This window comes from Megalops cyprinoides, chromosome 21 (assembly GCF_013368585.1).
Source record: "Megalops cyprinoides isolate fMegCyp1 chromosome 21, fMegCyp1.pri, whole genome shotgun sequence".
Taxonomy (NCBI): domain Eukaryota; kingdom Metazoa; phylum Chordata; class Actinopteri; order Elopiformes; family Megalopidae; genus Megalops; species Megalops cyprinoides.
In genome coordinates, this window is record NC_050603.1 from 17,089,067 (window position 1) to 17,109,975 (window position 20,909).

At 43.4% G+C, this 20,909-nt stretch overlaps 1 protein-coding gene across 1 annotated transcript; it reads right to left on the reverse strand.

The window, feature by feature from the left end:
- Positions 1–4,398: 4,398 nt before the first annotated feature.
- On the reverse strand, positions 4,399–20,706 carry LOC118769200 (TGF-beta receptor type-2-like). The gene is made up of 7 exons (XM_036516229.1): positions 20,466–20,706; positions 15,694–15,847; positions 14,990–15,180; positions 13,153–13,937; positions 10,908–11,049; positions 4,833–4,957; positions 4,399–4,702 (listed from the first exon to the last, which is right to left on the reverse strand). The coding sequence occupies exons 1-7, from the start codon at positions 20,539–20,541 to the stop codon at positions 4,523–4,525; spliced, it is 1,653 nt and encodes a 550-aa protein (XP_036372122.1). The 5' UTR covers positions 20,542–20,706; the 3' UTR covers positions 4,399–4,522.
- Positions 20,707–20,909: the final 203 nt, after the last annotated feature.

Sequence of the window (20,909 nt, forward strand, 5' to 3'; positions counted from 1 at the left end):
TTCTGTGCTGCCGTGTCTGTGGATATGTTTGTAGGCTAGAATGCGAGAGAGAGATATGTACCAGCCCGCCCACAACTACACCCAAACCTAATTTTACCAGGTAACCCTGACTCATGAAGGTTGCCAGGTATCTGTGTACTGTGTGTGTGCAGCTAACATATCAGGATAATTATACTGAAACAAAACTAAAAAATGTGCCTTTCTTTTGCACCTCATAGTCACAGACCTGGGAATTTCTCCCTACAGGTCTCTGTAGTGTTACATATCAGGGCTGTATGGGAATAACATGCATTTGCACTTTTCTCACAGGTCTCATTATTTATACCAAAGTACTGCTCGTATTTGCAAATAAATTATCTTACCGTGTGATTTGAAATAATAAAATGAAGTCTCAACACCAAGGCACCATCCTATAAACTGCAATAAACATTTGTACACAAAAATTACAGTAATGAAAGGAAAAAAGCTATCCAAAAACATCCAAAACCACCTTCACACCAATTACCAATATTTTGCACGAGTAAATCAAAGCGTCTTGCCACTGTCTTTGTAAATCAAATCTAAATTCTATCTGCCTTGATAGGGTTGTGTCATTTCCTGTGTTCCCTGCAGAAACATCCTTTTCTAGCTCAGTCACATTGCACAGGTTTAAAAGTGTTAAACATGAGCAGACTTATAGTATTACTGTTTGCTTCCTTACCCAGTGTGACTTACCTAGCTTTCTGTGTTATCTATTTTCCATTGGTACAGCTGTACATTTCACTTTAGCAGTTCAAGTAAAGTACTTTTCTCAAGGATACAGTTTCTGTGCCTCTCTCAGCGTTTGGACTTTAAACCCTTTGGTTACAAAAACTGTACTGCTACCATGTAAGACACAGATTCCTGGCAGGCTGGTCAGGTTCTGTGGAGACAGCAGCTTTATGGTAATGGCCTGTGGTCTCAGATGATGGGAGGTAGTCTTGGGATAGTCTTTTTTCAGCTGCATCAGAAGTCTGATCAGTAAATCTGCAGAGATTGCCCTCTAGTGGTCTAGAAAGGTAGTGCGTGAGGAGAGACAGCATACAGCTTCCATCAGGAATAAACCATACCCTCCAAAAAGCACAGTGAAGGTGTTTGTGCTGAAACTTAACTGGTCATTGGACATAACTGAAACATAAGCACACAGAGGGGTGGTCAAAGGGAAGTCTACCTCCTACAAAATCCCAGTGTTACTGCTTAATTATCATTCGTTACATTTCTATCTAGAGAAAGTTTTGGAAGGCTCAGGGCTCTCATAGAAATGCCATTAAAGCACTGATAGAAATGAAAAGTTTAGGTATGCTGGGTGATGCACTGTTTTCAGAGAGCATAGAGAAACATATGACAATATGAATCATATATAATTCTCATTAATAATTACTTAGAGTACAAGTACAGAAAGTACAGGTTTACTACAATGGACTGAGGAGCTTCCACATCTGTAGACCGGGTACTCTCGACTTTTGACCAGATACTTCAATATAGATTTGTGGTTAACTGTAATATGACAGAATCACCAACAGGTGGCACCAAAGAACAGTGAACGACAATACTATGGTTGAAAAGTAAAATAAAAAAGGGTCAAACTTACTTTTGTTTTGTGTTTGAGTTATATTTTAGTCACATTTTAGAGCATACAAACACTATGCAATATTTAAACAATGATATTAACTAATGTGTTGATAACATATATGAGGTACTAGAACTCATATTTAGGTACAAATACAGTATGTATCTCTTATAAATGACCATGAGGCAGCTTTATTTAGGAAATCGACAACAAATCTTTGCAAATCACCCCATGCATTATATAAGTGCATATTTTCCAATAAAAAAGCACTATACAATTATATGGTGCTGTAAAACAAGCAAGCATGAAATGAACACGTCCAATTTTACATTTTGGACAAATATTTACCACATTTTGCTTATTATCATTGCATAGACAGTTTTTCTATCTGGCTTTTCTTCATGGCTGCCAGAGAGTGCACGCTGCAGATAAAGATACACCAGGAAAAATGACTGATAAAAGCGTGTGATTTTACCTTGCGGAAATATGGCTGTTCGTAAAGGGCCGTCAAAACAATCCCTGAGCAAATACAGCAATAAAGCATTAACATGCAAAACAGACTGTCTAACCTGGTAGCACACAGGCATTCTGACCTCCGTACTGAACACGTATATCAAAAACTAGTTCCGGGCAACGAGCCAAGAAGCTTTCCGGCCAAAAGAAAGACTCAAATTTGAGCCGTGTTGGTTGGGAGAGTAGGCTGTTACAGGGGAACATGGATGCCCATTGGGACTACACGTTCAGGCACACTTGAGTGATGCAGCTAACATAGAATTTCAACCCTATTCATCATCGTGTCACCCAGACGAACGAGAACACAGAGGCAATTGTAGCGTGTATGTACAGGCCCATGCGTTCAGTTCACACCTCCACCAAGGTGATGCTTGGTTTCGCCCGGTGGTCAGGTACCACTCTGACATCACGTTGGTCTGAAGTCAGGCATGAATGAGACTCTGAACAAGCCTGAACTACAGAGCATAAACCTTGGCAGAGCAAGCATTCGCATGACATCAGTAATTGTGTGAGGAAATTCCTAACACTGCAGGACTTTAAGTGATGCAACACATTTCTGCCCGCATGGAACAGGTTTGTACTGGGAAAGGGTGCCAGCACTGGCTGGGATTTGGGACAGACCAACGCAGTGAAGTTTGGCCGTCGAGACATGCCAGTCTTTTCTGGAAACAAAAATAAATGTCTTTTTCTCCCTTTAATCTTTCACCTAGGAGAGAGCTACTTTACGCACGTGGCAACTAAATGCTTTCAAAAAGCGCTTTCCTGATGGAGTGGGAGTTACTGCTTTCTTGTGCCAACAGCTATATTTGTCAAAGGTTCAGTAATTTTAGTAATTACACAAACGGATTGATTTTCCCTGTCCAGGCTGACTGACATAACCTACAGTTTTCATATTGTCTGTTTATACAGCAAAATATTTACTGAAGCAAATCAGATTAAACAGCTTTGCTGTATGTCAAGCAAGATTTGAACCTTTTGACTATAGGTCAACACTGTTCCTTAGCTACTATGTTCCACTACTGTCCCAAAACTGTTCACTGAAAGAGTGTGACAGAGCTTGTGGATAATGAGGATTTAATGATATTGGTATCTTTTCTGAATGAGGGAGGTGACCTACACAGACACTGCTTGAAGCATGTTTGGCATATGGCTGACACCTGTTTCAGTGGACACAGATGGGGGTCACTCAGTGATGTGCAAGCAGGATAACTAAACTCTGGTCCTGGAGGGCCGCTATACAGCAGGCTCTGCAGCTCTGTAAATCACTGTGCTTGAATCAATTTTACATCAGTTCGCCCACAACGATGATGAATCAGACGATTAGCTCCTAAATGGAAAAAAATAAATCCTGCACAGCAACGATTTCAGGGACCAAGGTTGAGTAACTCTGTTCAGATGATCTCGAAACACAAAAAAAAACTTCAGTTTTTTTTTTTTTTTTTGCATCGAAAGAAATAAATATAGAGAGCCAAGAAAACGCAATGAGATGAGCATTTATCACAGAGAGAAAAATAAAAATTCCGCGGGTTTAAGAAATCTCAATGTAAAAAACAACAGAAAACCCTGAAATATGAATACAAAAATGTTATTTGAAGAAAAATAATGTTTTGAGTGAATATTTTTTACTCAAACTAAATAACACGAGTAATGTTCTTTATTCGGCAGATTGAAAACAAAATATATACAAAAGGGTTTATGAACATCTTTGAGGCAGGGTGCTGGCTCTTCCCCTGTCACTATACACAGTTATTACAATAACACAGAGCATATTCTTGATATATTTCCAGTTCCCTGTCTTTTGGATAGGATTTCTGTATCCCTTTTTTCTGCATGCCTTCAGTAAGTAGTCTTTATTTCCAGTCCTGGGTGCTTTATGAGCTTGTTCATTGTGTGTTTGTTTGCGATAAACCAAGTCAGATGGGTTTTCTCGCCCAGAATCCTCCATCAAACATAGTCTATGAGTCCCTTGTGCCGTGCTTCTAGCCTCTTTCAGGACAATAGTCTGAAAAATGGCCTAACTGAAACAGGCCAGATTATCATTAGTGTTACAAACATGGCCTGTTCTTGTCTTTCTGCAGAAGCGGGAGGTGGGGGAAATGGCATCCTCCAGAGCTTGAGCACAATAAACTCTCATTGTGAATAAAATATAATACAATAACTGTATGCATAGCTGTTTGACAAAGTGTAAACATCATTGGTTGCATAGGCTTGTATTTCCTTTGTCCATCTTCCGCTCGTCTTCCTTCTCGACGCGTCTCTGGGATATGGCGAAAATATAACTCTATATGAGTGAATTCTTCCTCCTCCAAGTCACGGCGCAGTGCTGTCTCAAAGAGGAGAATGAAAGAGAGAGAGCGGACTGCTCAGAAACCCACTGAGCGTCTGGCCCGAAGCTACGAGTCCAACCTCTGGGAGCAGCGCCTACTTCCCCTCACACACGGAGCAGTCCTCTGGGATCTTCTCCTGGGAGCAGCTCCGGTCCGACAGCTTGTCCAGGTGCTCCATGTCGTTGAAGCGCTCGGCCACACACTGCGCGGTGAGGCGGGCCTCGGGGTCGTGGTCCCAGCAGTCCTCGATGGTCCCGCACACCACCTGGATGCCCTGTAGGGGGAGCCGCGGAGTCAGTGGAGTGATCATCACTGACCAGTGCAAGAGGGTGGGCTGCAGCCAGTATAGGATTGGGTGTATGTGTGTATGCTAGCATGCACGTGTGTGGTCCAGATGCTGGTACCTGATGGTTCATCCAGCTGTTGGGGATCTCCGGGCGGCCTCTGTCTCGCAGCACACTGTCTTTCATGCTTTCCACACAGGGGTGTTCCCGCAGCTTGCCAAAGGGAGGCTCATAATCCTTCACCTCTGAAAGGCAGAACCACACACAGACCCTTCATCAGAATCACACCAGCCAATCAAAACACATCCCTCTGAACGGCCTCTGGCCCCTCCCACCACATTCGCTTCACATTAAATCCTGAAGCAGACAAATTATTCATATGCAGGGAAACTTACAATGCCATGAATCACAATAATAAATATACAGCATGAAATAAAATCCGGAATTTAAGAACTGCATACAAATCGAATTTCCAGGGAGCAAGCATTTAAATGCGTTGGAACGGAAAGGTTCAGGTTGAAAACAAATCAAACAAGATTAGCTGCGTGGGAATAATATTTTAATCTAACCCTCACACTTGTTTCAAATTAATTCTACACCACAACTCACAAACTGTTGACCATGAGTAATACTTGCTTAGTCAGAATCAGAAATAGATTCACAGCATGTGTAGCATCTGCAGCACGAGCTGAGAATCTGTCATGGAAATTTAGCTATTTGTGCATCTTTTGATTTACTTGTATAAGAATATGCAGAGACAAACCCAACACCACACACTCTACAAAACCTTATTCTCATTTTACAGTAAAATGACACAGCTAAAATATATTATCATTAAAAGTTATTTTAAAAAACACAGGGCTCATGCGTACAGTGGCATAAACAGTTAAATTGATGTTCCCAGCAGAAACTTATTTTGGCATTAATCTTATCTCCTCTGGGCAGGATCGAAATGACAAACACAGCTTTCCTTTGAAGTTCATAAATCTATTTAGACATGATTACAGGACAGGCTCAACTGTTAGTACTAAAGCTTCCAAGGCTACTGTAACTGAGCACGTCACAAACCATAAACAGAAAGATCATCTGACAGAGGGCCTGTGGGAAGCTTTGCCTCTGCTGATGTTTGTAAATATCATGTTGATTGCTTTAGAGTCTTTACAGTATCTGGAGTAAAATATTACACTGGAGTTACTCTAGCGCCGAGAGAGCTAGAACAATAACAGGACGTTTAAACTGTTCGACGCAATGCCGTGGGATTAATGGGATCCACAGCAAAGAGACCTGTTTTGCTCAGTGAGTGAGCTGCAGTCAGTGCAGTGGTTCTGCCAAGTGCAAAAGCAGGCACAGAGCACCCTGCCCAGCTCGGGGGGCTCACAGGAAGTGCAGATGCACAGAGACAGGAAGCGGAGGGTCTGACAGGGACTCCGCGGAGCAGACGGCTACACAGACTGACATTTCCTGTTTCTGACAACTGGATTTCCTTCCTTTCAATTTTTAACAGAAATGCACACCCGCCTTTTATGATTTATAGTAGAAGGGGGTTTCTCCCCCCCCCCTCCATCGCCTGAGGTACCATAATTGCGGCTACAATGGGAACAAACAAATGCTAACCCCCTTCAGACTCAATCACGCAATCTTTTTCTTAGACCATCAAGCTCCTTTAAATACCACGGGGTCAAGGACACAAACAATGTTTCACAAAACAAAGTTGTAAATAACATACTGCTTCGGTTACATGGGAAATGGTGACCCAGTACAGAGATTTTTCATTATATTCTTGGAAAGCAGCGGATACCCTTGGGTCTGTCACCTTGTAAAGAATGCAGTGGTTTGGGAGCAGATGGTGAGCGTGTTGTGGTATGTGGTTGAGAGAACGAATCCTGCAAATCTGAAAAGCACACCACATACCACTTCTTCACGAAGCAAGATAAACTTAAATGCATGGTTCCTCAGTTTTACTGTACTTGAATCTGAACTTGAAATCCAGGGGCAAGAGCCCCCGTCTGACCATGCCCAGGCAGATTTTTGCATTACTTTGGGGCTAGATGACCTGTGGAAGGCACCGTTTGCCATAAATAAATCTCCTAGTGCCTTTCCGCAAAGCACTTGCTGGAGGGCTGCATCTGAATGTTCAGATTATCTGCCACATTCAAACCTCATACTTTTGTTTAGCATTTCTTGCATGTGGTAAAGACAGCGAGGGCTTGTTCACACATCAGCCGAGCCAGCAGGTCAGACCGTAACAAAATCAACACCTCCAGCTCTTCCCCGAGATGGTTGCAGTTAGTAAGTGAAACAGTGCAACGGTTTTGTGCCGCCCCCTGATCGGTGAAGCGCTGGGCGGGACGCAGCCTCAGAGGCCGGGGAACGACACGTGGAGCGGAGCCACTCGCCTCTCGATCAGCACAGCCGGAGCGCCCCTCTGCTGCGCTGCAAAACGCCGCCCGCCAGGTTCTAATTCGGGACGCCAAATTACACGGGGTAGGCGGATTGTGAGAGCATTCTGGCCTCCCTGCCCTCGCTCTGCGGACAAGGAGTGACATTCCGGACAGGCTGGCTTCGGAAGCTGGGTTGGAGCCGGGACGCGGCAGGCTCTGCCTCTTTGCGGCGCCTCCCGGATCAAAGCAGCACCTCTTGGAGCTGCGAAATGGGTCCCGCGTGCCGAGACAGTCGCGTACGACAGCGCCAGGCAATCATCGGAGTGGCCTTGACAGTCTGCCGCAGCGCCTGAAGCCATCTTCGCTCTGTCATTATCATGATGGTCCGCACTGCGTGCACTGTGAGCTGAGCCACGGTGCGGTGACACATCAGGACGGAGGGACTGACTCACTGTGTTTTGGTGACAACTGATCAGTGACACTGAGAACAGTGCCGACAGCCCAGCAGTGGGCTCTTCTGGGAAGCACCCACTGATCTCAAGTGTTCTATAAACAATAAGCACTTCAAAATTAGACCCAAGTTTGCTGGATAAGATGTCCTGCAGTTGTTTTTGATAAACTCTTAATATGTACAACCATCCACTTTCCCTGGCCAATGTCGATATCACTAAGTGACATGTATTTCCTTGCTCTTTTGAGCTCTGAATGCGGTTAGTTGCTCGTATTGTGTGAGTAATTGTAACTGTACTTCAGTAGGAATATTAGATTACATAAATAATGTGAAATGTGAAACAAGAGGGCCGCTGTATTAAATCATTTAATCATGATCATTTAAACCACTGTACCTGGCCTTCTTCAGATGCTGCAGGGTAGGAAGGAATACCATTGAACAGCTCTCATTACCTGAGGGCTTTAACAGTGTAGCATGTGTGAATGCTTGGGGCTATATAACTGGCTGAAGGCTTTGCATACAGATGCAAACTAACACGATGTAGAGACCAGACCAAACAAAGCCAGATGATCTGTCCCAGCTGGTCTTTCCATTTGAGAGGTGTGATGGCTTTCCTGTACCTCTCTGACTACAGACAGGAAACGCTCCCTGTCTGACAACAGCAATTTACACGAGAGTTTTCCGACTCTGCTGAGTGAGTAACTGGGCCTCTGAAAAAGGCAACATTTCCGCTGCCGAGTTAACCTTAATTTGAGTGTGACAACAGAAGCACTCCGCTGACAAGTGGGCTCCACATAATGATTAAGAAATACAGTTATTTCAAAAGAGAAAGCAACTCCTCCATTAAGAGTACTGCATGTAAACAAACTGTTTAAGTTTTTCAAACTTATCTTCAATTTCACTCCAGACAGCAGGGTAGCGTGCTTACTTTGAAAGAGAATGTGTGGTTAGCCCAACGTCAATTTTGCTGTGTGCAGCGCCAGCATGAAGAAAAACATTACGATACAGCTAGGCTGTATCGAGTATTTTGTTTTGAGTATTTCGACAGAAGACAGAAGCTAACTTTTTCTGCTGCAATGCCTTTGTTTGTTGGTGATATTGTACAGCTCCAGACTCTCATCCACCAAACCACCCAGCCTGCCCCCCCCCTTCTTTTGGCTTCAAAGCTCGCCATTGTTAACAAAACGTCCCACTGGTAAAAGAGATCGATGAAATAAACTGCAGGAACTGCACCCATGAAACTGAGGTGTGTTAAACAATGCAAACGTTTGCGGAAAACTGTGTTGCCTTTAAGCAGTGGTGTTAGAACAGCTTAAAGATAACTTTTGTAAAAAACAGAAACAGCAGGGCTTATGGGCTACAGTATCAACAAAGACAGTGAGTGTTCTTGCAAAAAAAGAGAAAGAGTTTATATAACGCAACCAGAATACTAAATCTAAAATATGATCTAACTAATTGTTTGGGATATAATCAGCTTTCTCTAGTTTGATCTATTCAAAATTTTCTGCATGTTTTCCGTTATTGTTACTATTACATTAATAGCAGGATGGGAAAAGGTCAATTTGAGTAACTATCTACCTGGAAACAGTGCATTTTGTCCCAAGTTACAAACCAAATAACACTTTCTTAACAGTAGGTCACAGAAGTCATGTGAACTACTGCGATACTGCATGTCCAGTATGGTGCAATGTACGGCTGCTCTTTCACGAATGAATATCATTTCACTGTAAGATCTGGCTTTCTGTGTTGTTACTGTCTACAGCCTAGGAAAGGGATTCGGTGCAGGATTAATCTGGGATAATTTGTCTCTATTCTATCAACCACATTGTACTTTATGTCCAGATAACTTAGTAGCTTTGACTGAATCTTGGGGTTGATTGTACTGTATTGTAATCAAAAGATACAAATACTATAAAGAAAATTAGCTTTAGGTAATTAATCATAGATACAATGCAGTCAATATTCTTTCGATTGACTGATAATTTGCTATAATTTGTGTTAACAAAGAGTATGCATATTCTTTAAGGACTGTCTGTGAATCTGACTTCAGAAACGTCATCTTCAGGTGGTGTCTGGGTCAGGTTATGGGTCTGGATCATAATCGAAAATGCCTCAAATTGGTTCAGTGGGCTTAGACCAAATTTGAGATTCAAGTGCAGCTCAGGTCAAAATATAATTGATCTCCACATGCTGGTCATAACAAAATACCCTGATTCTGTTTTACATAAGACAGATTTTGTTTTAGAAAAGAAAATGGGTCTTTTAGGAGAAATGTTATGATGCAGTTAACTATAAAATAACAATCAATCAACTGAGGCTTGAAATCCATAACTATTTCAACAAATCAATGACTGACTCTTATTTGAAACTTAGATGGTTCTTTGGCACTGTGCAATACAATGGATTTATTTGCGTCGAGCCTTTCCCAAAGAGTCCCTTATCAGATTATATTGAATGCTGCACCCTTTTTCTTTCTAAATGGTCCTAGTCTATACACATAATATTGGCCATAAAAACATCCATAGCACACTAATACTTACAGCTCTCCTGTGACCAGTCTAATGTATCAAAGTATTCCAGTCATTCTTTATACATTTTCTGCATAACAGGAACAGTACAAGTTTTTCCTCTTGAGCATAGCCAGAAAATAATATATTTTTTTTTCATGTTGAACTAAAAAAAGGGAAGAGTTCTGCGGTGGACTTCACCATGATTTCACAAGCGCTCTTGTGCGGTGTTGACACAGAGTTATTTTTGAGGCGGCCGGCGAGAAGCAAGACAGAAAACAGGAAGTGCGGGCACTGGAGCCCCGAGGGCCGCGGGGCGCTTTCCGTCGGCAGCGCCGAGTCGGCGAAGAGAGAGCGGAACGCCACGGAGAGAGAGGGGGAGGCCAAACATGTCCTTTTGTGTCACATGACACACAGCCGCCGTGCGCTGGAGGCTATGGGAGGACATCTGCATTACTTGAGTGCGACCTGACATTTCCTGACAGGAAGAGCAGGAAGAGCATTACGCTAATTAGTTAAGCAAAGGGATTCCTGTTTTTTTCTGTTTTTGGCCTGAACAAGGTCAACAGAGACACAGGCTCAGTATCCTTACCAAAATGGAAACTGGGAAGGACAGAGTTTTCTGTCCTCTTATTGAGATTTTCAGATTTTAAATTTCTTGTATCCATGCCAGGCACAAGCTAGAAGGGGTTTGGAGTGAGTTCATTTGAATTCTGTAACTGAACGCTCTGTTTAACAGCGATCCTTTGCTCACGACTGGATTGGATGTCTACATCCATAATAGTGTATTTATTGTTAAAAGTCTGCCTGTCACTTGCGTGCCCAGGTTTGGTCTGTAAGGGTCAGGTGGCATTACCTCCAATGGCATTACACCTGGATGTCATCTCCCACAACACCAGAGCCATGGAGTAGACGTCGGTCTGCTTGAAAGACTCAATGTTCTCCAGGTTGATTCTGGACTCCAGAACTTCTGGGGCCATGTACCTGGCTGTGCCCACCTGTGAGAGGAGACAACCAAACATGACAAATAGCCAAACAGTTCAGCTGTCACGATATGAGTGGATATAAGGACAGTTCAGCTGTCATGATATGAGTGGATATAAGAACCCTTTCCCTTCCACATTTTAAGTTCAGCCCCAAAATGAAAGACTCCAACCAGTAGAATTTTAAATGGATTGAATGCTTTTTGGATGGTTTTGGTCCTGTAATGGGATGTACGCAAGTCAAGGATTGTCATTCCACTCAGCATTAACACCTTTCTCGACTGAGACTCAGATTCAGCACCTCTTTCATTTATTCTGACTCCAGACCCTTTCAGTTTTCAGGGACTTTCAGGTTCTCACACATTTACACAGTGCAGTAATGTAAGCGGTGATATGTAACTTCTACATCTGCCAATTCACCGGTAATAAACAAGAAGTATGCAGCTTCGTTTGACAACGGGCAGCCCGCAGATGTAACAGTCTGTTCCATTAACACAAACGCAGTACTGAGAAATCTATAAAGGCAATCACTTTTTACGTACACATATTTGTAACCTTTACTTTTCTTATGAATTTGTCAAGGTGCATTGAGATGTCAAAAAAATTCCCATGTAAGGAAGTGAAAAAGACGCACACATTCATCAAAGCATCAGATCAGATATGCATAAATGCTGGCAGTCGGATTGAAAAAAAAAAAACTATTTTCACTTCCTTAGGTCTGTGATATTTCACATCATTAACAGTAAATCCTGAGATCATAGCTGTATAAACAAATATATGACAGCCTCCCCAATAGGAGCGCAAAGTCAGTGGATTTTGTTCAAATATATGCATGTTTTCTGTCATTCATTTAATTTATGAAAAAGAAGAGATCCTAAACAAAGGAAGAGGGGTGTCCACAGCGTTTTGTTCATAGATGAGAGCTTTTCTTTAAACACAGGAAACTTTCCTGACCTATAAAAAGACAGAACAAAGAAAAGGCAGGGAAATTTGAGGTCACGGAAGCAGAGAGGTGGAAATTTTGGTTTTGAAGAGGTGGAAGGAGAAAGAGAGAGAGAGAGAAACGTAGAGAGACGTAGAGAGGACGAACACCAGAGCGTGGGCTGGAGTAATAAAGGAGCGCAGAAGGCCCCATCGCTTGGAGCTGACTTTGCACTCTTTTCTTGAAGTGTGAATGGTGACGCTGCTGCAGCTTTTCCCCTCAACACGTGGCACTTTCACTGCAGCTACCAAGAGAGGTGATGTCATCGGCCAGAGTTTTCGAAAAACATTTAGTGTTTTTAGGACTGTGGTATGGGGAGCAGCACAGGGATTCCCACTGACAAACTGAGAGGAAGTCTGTCGGGAGAGCATTGGGGTGGGGTTGTGACTATCTGCTTAAATGAACCGTCGCTTTGAATTCTTAGTGATGTGTCTACAAATTATGTGAACACTAACACTGACACAATTTTAAGTAACAAAGCTTTGATGCCAATTCATATGCAGCATGTCCATTTCATACTCTTTTATATTACAGAAACCTAAGGGGTTAATTTGAAATACCTTTTTGGATATTCTGTGACTGCTACATTTCTCATAATATAATCCTCTAAAAGACATCTGACAACACATAAGGGTCAGAGATTGTCCATCTACCAAGCTGTCTACACAGTTTATATGGTATCTGTTTCCTAGGAGCCTGACATCAACATACACATTAACTGCACACATTAGCCTGTTTTCAATGAGCTAACATTCAGTTGTAGGTCTTGTGGAGTAGACTATTTTCTTTGATTCTTTGATACTTTACTGTGAAGGTAAATCTGTGCATGGTGCAGTAATTCTGGTTGACAGATGGCAGGGCCTACAAAAAACTAGAAAAAATAGCTTGTAACAACAACAGAGGTCCTCTGTAAGCAACTGTACCTTGCAACTTGCATGCCTTTGGGCACGGATTTTAGGTTGTTAGTGAATGTGGAATCCACTGTTGTTGGCATTAAGGCTGTCACTGTAAAAACCCATTCGCCTGGAGCAGTTTGGTAAAACAAAGATGTGACAAGGCTGAATTTTAGTGGACCTAATATCAGTACAAGTAACAAAGGCCACAAGGGTGGTCTAGGGAAGCCAGGTGAGCCTCACCTGTCCGCTGTTGGCCAGCTCGTCCACGGACAGCGAGCTGTCCAGGCGCAGGCCTAGGCCGAAATCACACAGGCTGCAGGTGAGGTCATTCTTCACTAGGACGTTGGAGCTCTTCAGGTCCCTGTGGGCAATGGGCACCTTGGGGCGTCCACAGGGCGTGAGGTCACTGTGGAGGTGGGCCACGCCCCTGGCCAGCGACCCCCCCAGCAGCCACAGATCCTCCCAGCTGATGACGTGGTGGGTGAGGTACTCCTGCAGGTTGCCCCGGGGGTGGTAGGCGGTGATGAGCCAGTACTGCTTCTCGGCCTTGCGCTCCTCCGCCGTCAGGAAGTGCAGCACGTTCTCGTGCTTGAGGTTGATGTCGGAGAAGATGTCCTTCTCGTTCTTCCAGGAGGCGTACTCCTCGGCGGCGAAGATCTTGACGGCCACCGTCTCGAACTGCTCGGAGGCGCTCTGCTTCAGCTTGGCCTTGTAGACCTCGGCGAAGCGGCCCTTGCCCACCTGCAGGTCCAGCTCGATGGGCAGCAGCTCGGTGTTGTGGTTGAGGCTGTTGGCGTGCGTGGAGCTGCTGTCGGAGCGGTCGTCGTCGATCATGATGTTGCAGACGTCGCTGTCCCGCTGACCCCGCCGGCCCCGCTTGCGCGTCTCCCAGTCGCTCTTCAGCTTGGACTGCCGGCACACCCGGTAGCAGTAGAAGGTGGACACCACCAGGACGGCCAGGACGAACAGGGGCATCAGGCTGACCAGAATGACAGACACAAACGGGGAGTCCCCTGGGGGCGCCCCTGGGAGAGGCAGAAACACAGAGCCTAAATGAATGGTGATCGTCGTTCATACAAGTTCATGTTAACTTAAATAAGAATTATCTCACTGTACCACAGTAACAATCTCTAATTCTGTAGAGAATTTACAAACCCACAGAACACTCCTTGTTTGATTTATGGAACCCCACCAGACCAGAACCTGCTACATTTCCATTTACCTTTGGGCACGCAACATACTGTCAAACCTGTATTTAAACAGTCATTTTTTTTAGTTCAGTTATCCATGACCAATTATATTTTTTCCCCCAGACATGATCAGTTCATATTGGTTTTATTTGTTGTTTGTTTTAATTTATTGTTTTCATTAAAGTGATTAATATGTATATGTATTAATATGTATTAATATGTATGCATTGCAAGATGCTTCGATGTCAACTAGTCATTTCCAGCCACTACCACTCTAACCACACCATTAAAATTATATTATGATCAATAATAACCGAACAACAGTCTGCAGCAATGTTTAATATTGCTGCAGGCTAGTAGCAAGTTTGAACTCAATCGCAATTTGTCAACCTGTAATGAAGAAATCAAGGAGGTCATCACGGGTGTCTGGAACAACAGCCTCTGTTTCCCTTGGTGTCTCTACATAACCACTGTCTGAATGGGTTTTTTCTAGAGTGTAATCACTGTGTAAATGGAAGCCTGATTATACTGTATGTTGATAAAATTACAGACTATTGCGTCTTGACACTTCCTTCATGATTACCAATTATCGAGGAGTGGTTATAATTAGGGAGCCTTTATGTCTGGTGTGAGGAAAAACACCACATCAATGTCTGTCACACCTTCAACACCTTACCAGGACAGGATGCAATTTCTAATGATTTACAGTTCACTGTTTCCTTTGGGTTTGTGAGACAATTACGTGGAGACACACACACGCACACACATACAAACTGACACACATCCATGCGCGCAAACAAACGAACAAACACAATCATGCAAACGCCTACACACACGCACACACACACACACACAGTGCTGTACTGAGAGGAAACTGCTCCACTCACATGGAGAGAAGAAGAGGTGGTGGTTGCACTCCTCTTCGGAACAGGAGCAGATGTAGAACTGCGAGCCCGAGACTTTCTTCTCCTTCATCTGACACTTGCCGTTTTTATAGTCGTCCAGCAGAAATCCGTACAGTGCTTGCGAGCGGTTGTGACAGAGCGTCTCGATGGTCACATTGTCATCTTTCTTCCTCCTGGAAATGTACGACTCATGAGATGTGGTTGTCATAATGAAATACAAGTTGCAAGTGAAAACTATCGAGAATAACATGTCACCACTGGCCATCCATAGAACTGTGTTTAAATTATATGCAGTGCACTAACAGGACATCAAAGCACAGTGGTTCTTCGGCTTTTGGTCCTTTGTACTGACGTTTATTATGAAAGGAGTACAAGGGCAGAATAAAGTTGTATGCTTCTGTGGTATCTTTTTGTTGTTTTGTTTACATCTATCATGTGAGAACAGTTACAGAAACACCCTGCAGTTCCATCCATTATGGGGTTCAGGAAGCCTCCCCCTTCTGCCACCAGCCATCCCTGTGTGTTTCAGGGCAATGGGCTGGGCAGAGTCACAGATCTCTATGCAGTGTGGATTGGCTGAAGCAGGTGCGGTGAATGGGTTGAGCCAATCAGAAGAGTTTAAAATCGGTGCATGCCCTAACACACAACCACAGAAAATGACAGCCACAGGGATGGGCACTGCCTACCAGATGCTGACGCACACATCGTCGTCTTGGGGGCATATGGAGGTGATGCTGCAGTTGGTGAGGCAGGAGCCGGAGTCGGTGCCATTGCAGTCGGTGGGCTGTAGGTCGCAGAATTTGCACACCTTCCTCAGCTGATACATGCTCGGCCTCCCGTCTGAAAACACAAACAAAGCCCGGTCGAGATCAGCTGGAGCATCACACCTGAGAGACGACCGCAAAACGACCTCCCAAAAAAACACCAAAGGTGGCCCTACACGGGACGGTGGACAAAAAACATCAAGCTTCTCCAGTTTCCTGGCTCACGGTAAACACCTCACTGCTCATTATAAACAGCGCTGAACCAGTCACTCCTACACACTGCTCCACTGCTCCAAACCCAGTCAGGCTGCTGCACCTGAGACCACAAATACACTGCCTGTGGACCATATCTTCCAAACACTGACCACAATTCCAAACTGTTTAGGCTATTGAGAAGGGTGGTCAGTTCAGAAACAGATGAGTGAGACTGGCAGGTCCAAAGAAAAAGTATAAAAGCTACAGACACATATTCAGTGAGTTGAGCGGGTACAGGTTAAGACTGCTGGCATCCATCTAGGAAAAAACACAATTTTTATCTGAAATTTTCATCTCCTTATGATACCATTTCCCTTAGTGTTAATTGTGAGATGCTGACTTCAGGGAAATTGGTCCAGGTACATCAAACAGTTTGTATTTTGCTGTGCTTCCATTTTAAAAAAAGAAAAAACTAGTTGGAAAAATAAAGCCATGTGGCTGAAAAAAGTGAAATTCCTTTCAAACGGCAAGGATGTATGACGTGTTGCAGTTAGACATGTACTTTTTGATTAGGTAGTTTGTGAATGTTTGGATTCAATCAATAAGACCTCCTTGTCGATAGAATGAAAATACTGTACTTATCTATGTGTTGATTTTAAGATCAAATTTCAAGTGGGAAAAATCACAAAATTTTACCAAAGTAACATGAACTGAGCCCTTTCAGGCAACCACAGTATAAAATACATTATGAAATATATCTGTGTTGTTATCAGTTGTGAGTTTTTACTCAATGTCACATTGTTTCAGTTATTTGATCACATGCACTGCTGTACAGAGGTTGAGGATATTTTGAATTTTCTTGCTCTGAAGCAATTTTTTAAAAGTTATCTGTCCCTTAACATTATGAGCAGAGTGCCCTGCTGTACCTACAACCATTCAGTGGGTTATCAGCCTGTCCTTGTGCTGAGTCTCTTTCTGACTAAAAACCATCTGTGTGTGCTACTGTTTGGCTGACCTGGCTGAATTGAATCTATGAACCAGTAAGTGCTGTACCCAGCCACTGTATCATACTACAGCTATGTGGTGTAATGCTAATGAGCAAGGCACATTCTCCAAAGTTTGCTGGTTTGAGTATCGTATAGGCCCCTGATGTTGCACTGTTAAGCAAGCTACTTAACCTGAAAAGCAAACATCCACCTATATAAATGGTAAATGGACTGCATTTATATAGCGCTTTTCTACTCATTTGAGTACTCAAAGCACTTTACAGTTATATGCCTCACATCTACCTACCAGTGGCAGAGGCTGCTATACAGGTTTACCAACTGGCCACTGGGAGCTGTTGGGGGTTCAGTGTCTTGCTCAAGGACACTTCGACACTCTGCCAGGATGAGCCAGATTCGAACCAGGGACCTTCCAATCCCCAGTCGACTGCTCTATCTCCTGAGCCTGCTCTATCTCCTGAGCCACTGTCGCCCCCCTAAATTGAAAACATGTTAAACTCGCAAGCTAAAAAGGTCACTCTTCAACTAAGCAAATATGTGGAATATATGAGCACTGTTGCATGATATGTATGATAGTATGACTGTATGATACTGTATGACTTAACGATAGTGGTCATATACTGCTTTGACTGACAATATCATTGTCTGTACAGTACTTCCCTATACAGGGCACCTGGAAGGGAATGAGCAGAAGGAGGAAGCACTACCGGGTTAAATTCTACACTTTTCGGCTTCAGCTGTGTACGCAGCTCTCTGGCCTCTCATAGCTCATCACGAACATAAATCAGAGAAAGACACCTGACTTTGGAGGAGGCCAAGGCGGTGAACCATGTCACTCCGCTCGCTGTTGCCCATGTTGAGATCTGTATGAGTCTGCTCGCAGTGGAGGAGTATAACGGTCAGCGTCACTGTCAGCGACCGCATACCAGACAGGCCTGCTGCACATTCAGGAAATGGAACCTGTCGCACCAGCAACAATGCGATGAAACAGATAGTGAAAGTTTGTTTGTAGCCTCTCAGCCTATTTCCTATTCAGCTCCCTCTGCCTGAAACAATGCATTCGTTTGAGTATGCAGGCTACAGTTTCTCAGACACACATTGTCCAGATCTTCTTTTTTGGAATGCAAGGCTGTCTCAGTGAAAAAATCCAATTGTATACCGCTATAAAACAAACAACACCGTCCACCATCAGTAGAAGAATGCGGTCATCCACAGAACCCACTCAACCCTTGCCCTTGTCCTTAGGACAAAATAGATGACTTTAATGTGGTTTTAAAGCACAATATTTTGTCCAGGATCCATTTGGGACCAAAAAACTCATATGATCATCAGGAGCCTGGTTGAGATCAACTGCAAACTACAGCATGACCTTCTCCCATGTGAGTCAGCAGAGAAAAATGTCACATGAACTGGTAGCAAGTACACATTTACAACATCTAACTCAATACACAATCAACTAACCAACTAATTGCTAACCTTTATTTACACTGCACCTTTCAAAAAAGTGCTGTAAAAATCAGAAAACTACAATAAATCATGATCAATTTACAAAATGATGTGTCACAAATATGGCACAATAACCTTGCTTTGTAAAGATGGGGAATGACAACAAACACTTCCTCGCTTTCCTCTAATCGGCTCAGGCTAAGCTAGGGGAACACTTCTGCTGTGTTGGGCCGGCTAATACGGACAGTTATACGCACAGTTATATGGACACTGCTGCTCTGGGGTCATGTGACCCATGTCCCAAAATGGCTGTTAGGAGCTCTCCTCAGAGGCCCTTCGAGCTTTGGTGTAAACAGTCTCTTGCTCCCGTCCTGTACAATTATCCCTTCCCTGACCTGCCTCATACAGTTTTCACTCTGTGGGTGTATCTCAACCAACATGGCTGCTGGTTTTCACCATGACTATCCTCCTCGGGAGGCCTGTGCTGTCAGACAAGCTAGCTTGGAGTGTGCAGCTTTAGCTGGCCGTACTTCATGGCGGGGTGAGATAGGCAGAAAATATTTCTAAAGCCACGTACACGTAAAAGAGAGTTCATGAAACTTCCCGCTGTTTCAGATACCGAAGAGAGGAGTGTGTGGCACCCTGAAATCTGGAGCCTGTGGGCGGAGTCAGAAGCGTCACTCCTACCGCAGCATGCGAAAGCAGCGTCACAGCCATGCTTCAAAAACATCTACTCTAGGCCTCTGTTTTCATGCGATTTATTTACAGATCCTGTCGGCTTAAGTCTGGTAGACAGCTTTGGGGCTGGTCTCCATATGTGTGTGTCCAAATTCTCCATATGTGTGTGTGTGTCGCCCAAGCCTGTGGAGGCGGGTGTGGTGGCGCTGGATCCTGCTAATTGTCACCCATCGAAGGTCTAATTACCGTGGGGGAAGGGAAGGGTAATGAGTAGGCTTGAACGAGACGATGGCGCTTGAATGAAGCCATTTTTGAGTTTGGTTGTGTGTATCATCAAATGTGGATGAATGCCCTTTGGACAAGAGTCAGGAGACACCTCAGGACCACCCACAGACTAGCACCAACTGCAGAGAGGACTTTTCATTTGATTTCATATGAATAATGTAGAATGCATTTTAGGTATGCCCTTTAAAAAACACTCTCTAGATATTCACAGCACATATAACACATGATTACAGTAAGACAAGCAGAAGATTACGCAGAGAAATTCTTGAAATACTTATTAAAACCAAGGACCACTCCCTTGGATTCATTTAATGAATGATAAAAAAAAACATCTCAGTTTCCATACAATTCTTCAACTTTTCTGTATCCCAGTAACAAATAATGAAAATGGCATTTTGGGCAAAACTTAAGGATGTAACATCAGTTACTTGAAGTTATGCCCCTCAGGTATAGTCAATTCCTCAGAGTGCCTTTATGTATTGGCTATGAATGTCACTAGTTCAGTGACAGACTAAATTGTGTTGCTACCCGGGAGAAAGTCGTTTAAAAAGGTGAACTGCAGAAACTACATTTAAGTTAAGTGTATCAAAGTTAATACTTTACCAAAGCCGCTGTCATGCAAGAACGTCAAATCACTCTAGAACATAAAAAATCACACCAACCAAAGCGCAAGTGGAACTTATAGTAGGCTATAGTGTACTTTGTTATAGAATGCAAACAAACATGCACATCCGCAAAAACGTAATTTAAAAATAATGTATGCTTTTTATTATCAAATAAATCCACAACCGATTTTATCAAATAACATGGATAAGCATCTAATAACAAAACTACGTCCGTATTATTTTCAACACATTTTTAGAGTAAATTCCTAATTGCACATATCTTTTAAACCACCTGCTACGCAGAAGCAAAGTCGGAAACCAGTGTATCGTCGTGTATCGTCACTATGTGTTACTAGCGGTCGTCGTGCTGTTTCGCCCCAATAGTAACTTATTATCTCATACAAACCCCAGGCAGCCACCACGCAGCTCGGACAACATACTGACAATCATAAAGACAGCCACAACAACGATCTCAACTTACCCGTATGGCTGATGAAGACTAAACTACCGAAGAGAATCGTTCCACACCAGAAAACGGGAAACCGGAGTCGCTCCATTTGTGAACCAGTATTTCCTTTCCTCGCTTTTTCATTAAATTGTTGATAATGTCTTTGACGAAGAAGAAAAAGTATCTGAACGGGAACTTCGACGCCCAGCTGGGTTTATCTTGTGAAGGAGGTGAGCCTCCTTTTAAGCGCTACCTCCCCTCCGAAAAGAAAGTTCAGCACACAACACTTCTCGTTATGAGTCAGACACTATGCACTCGTGAAACAGGAAATCTTTTAAACAGGGCAGTACTTTTTTCCCCCTCACCCTCCTCTCGCAAAGCTGCCTAGTTTCTCACTTTTCTTTAGGTGTAAGTTAGATTGTTTGTCTAGCCCTTGAACTTATGCGGCCCAAACGTGACGAGTTTTAAAGATTAAGG

Excerpts from the sequence above, each read along its gene's own strand:
- LOC118769200 (XM_036516229.1), bottom strand. The coding sequence starts at position 20,541 with ATGGAGCGACTCCGGTTTCCCGTTTTCTGGTGTGGAACGATTCTCTTC. Across the intron at positions 13,938-14,989 it reads CCACCTCTTCTTCTCTCCAT|GGGCGCCCCCAGGGGACTCC; the intron begins GTGAGTGGAGCA and ends TGCCTCTCCCAG. Across the intron at positions 11,050-13,152 it reads AGCTGGCCAACAGCGGACAG|GTGGGCACAGCCAGGTACAT; the intron begins GTGAGGCTCACC and ends CTCCTCTCACAG.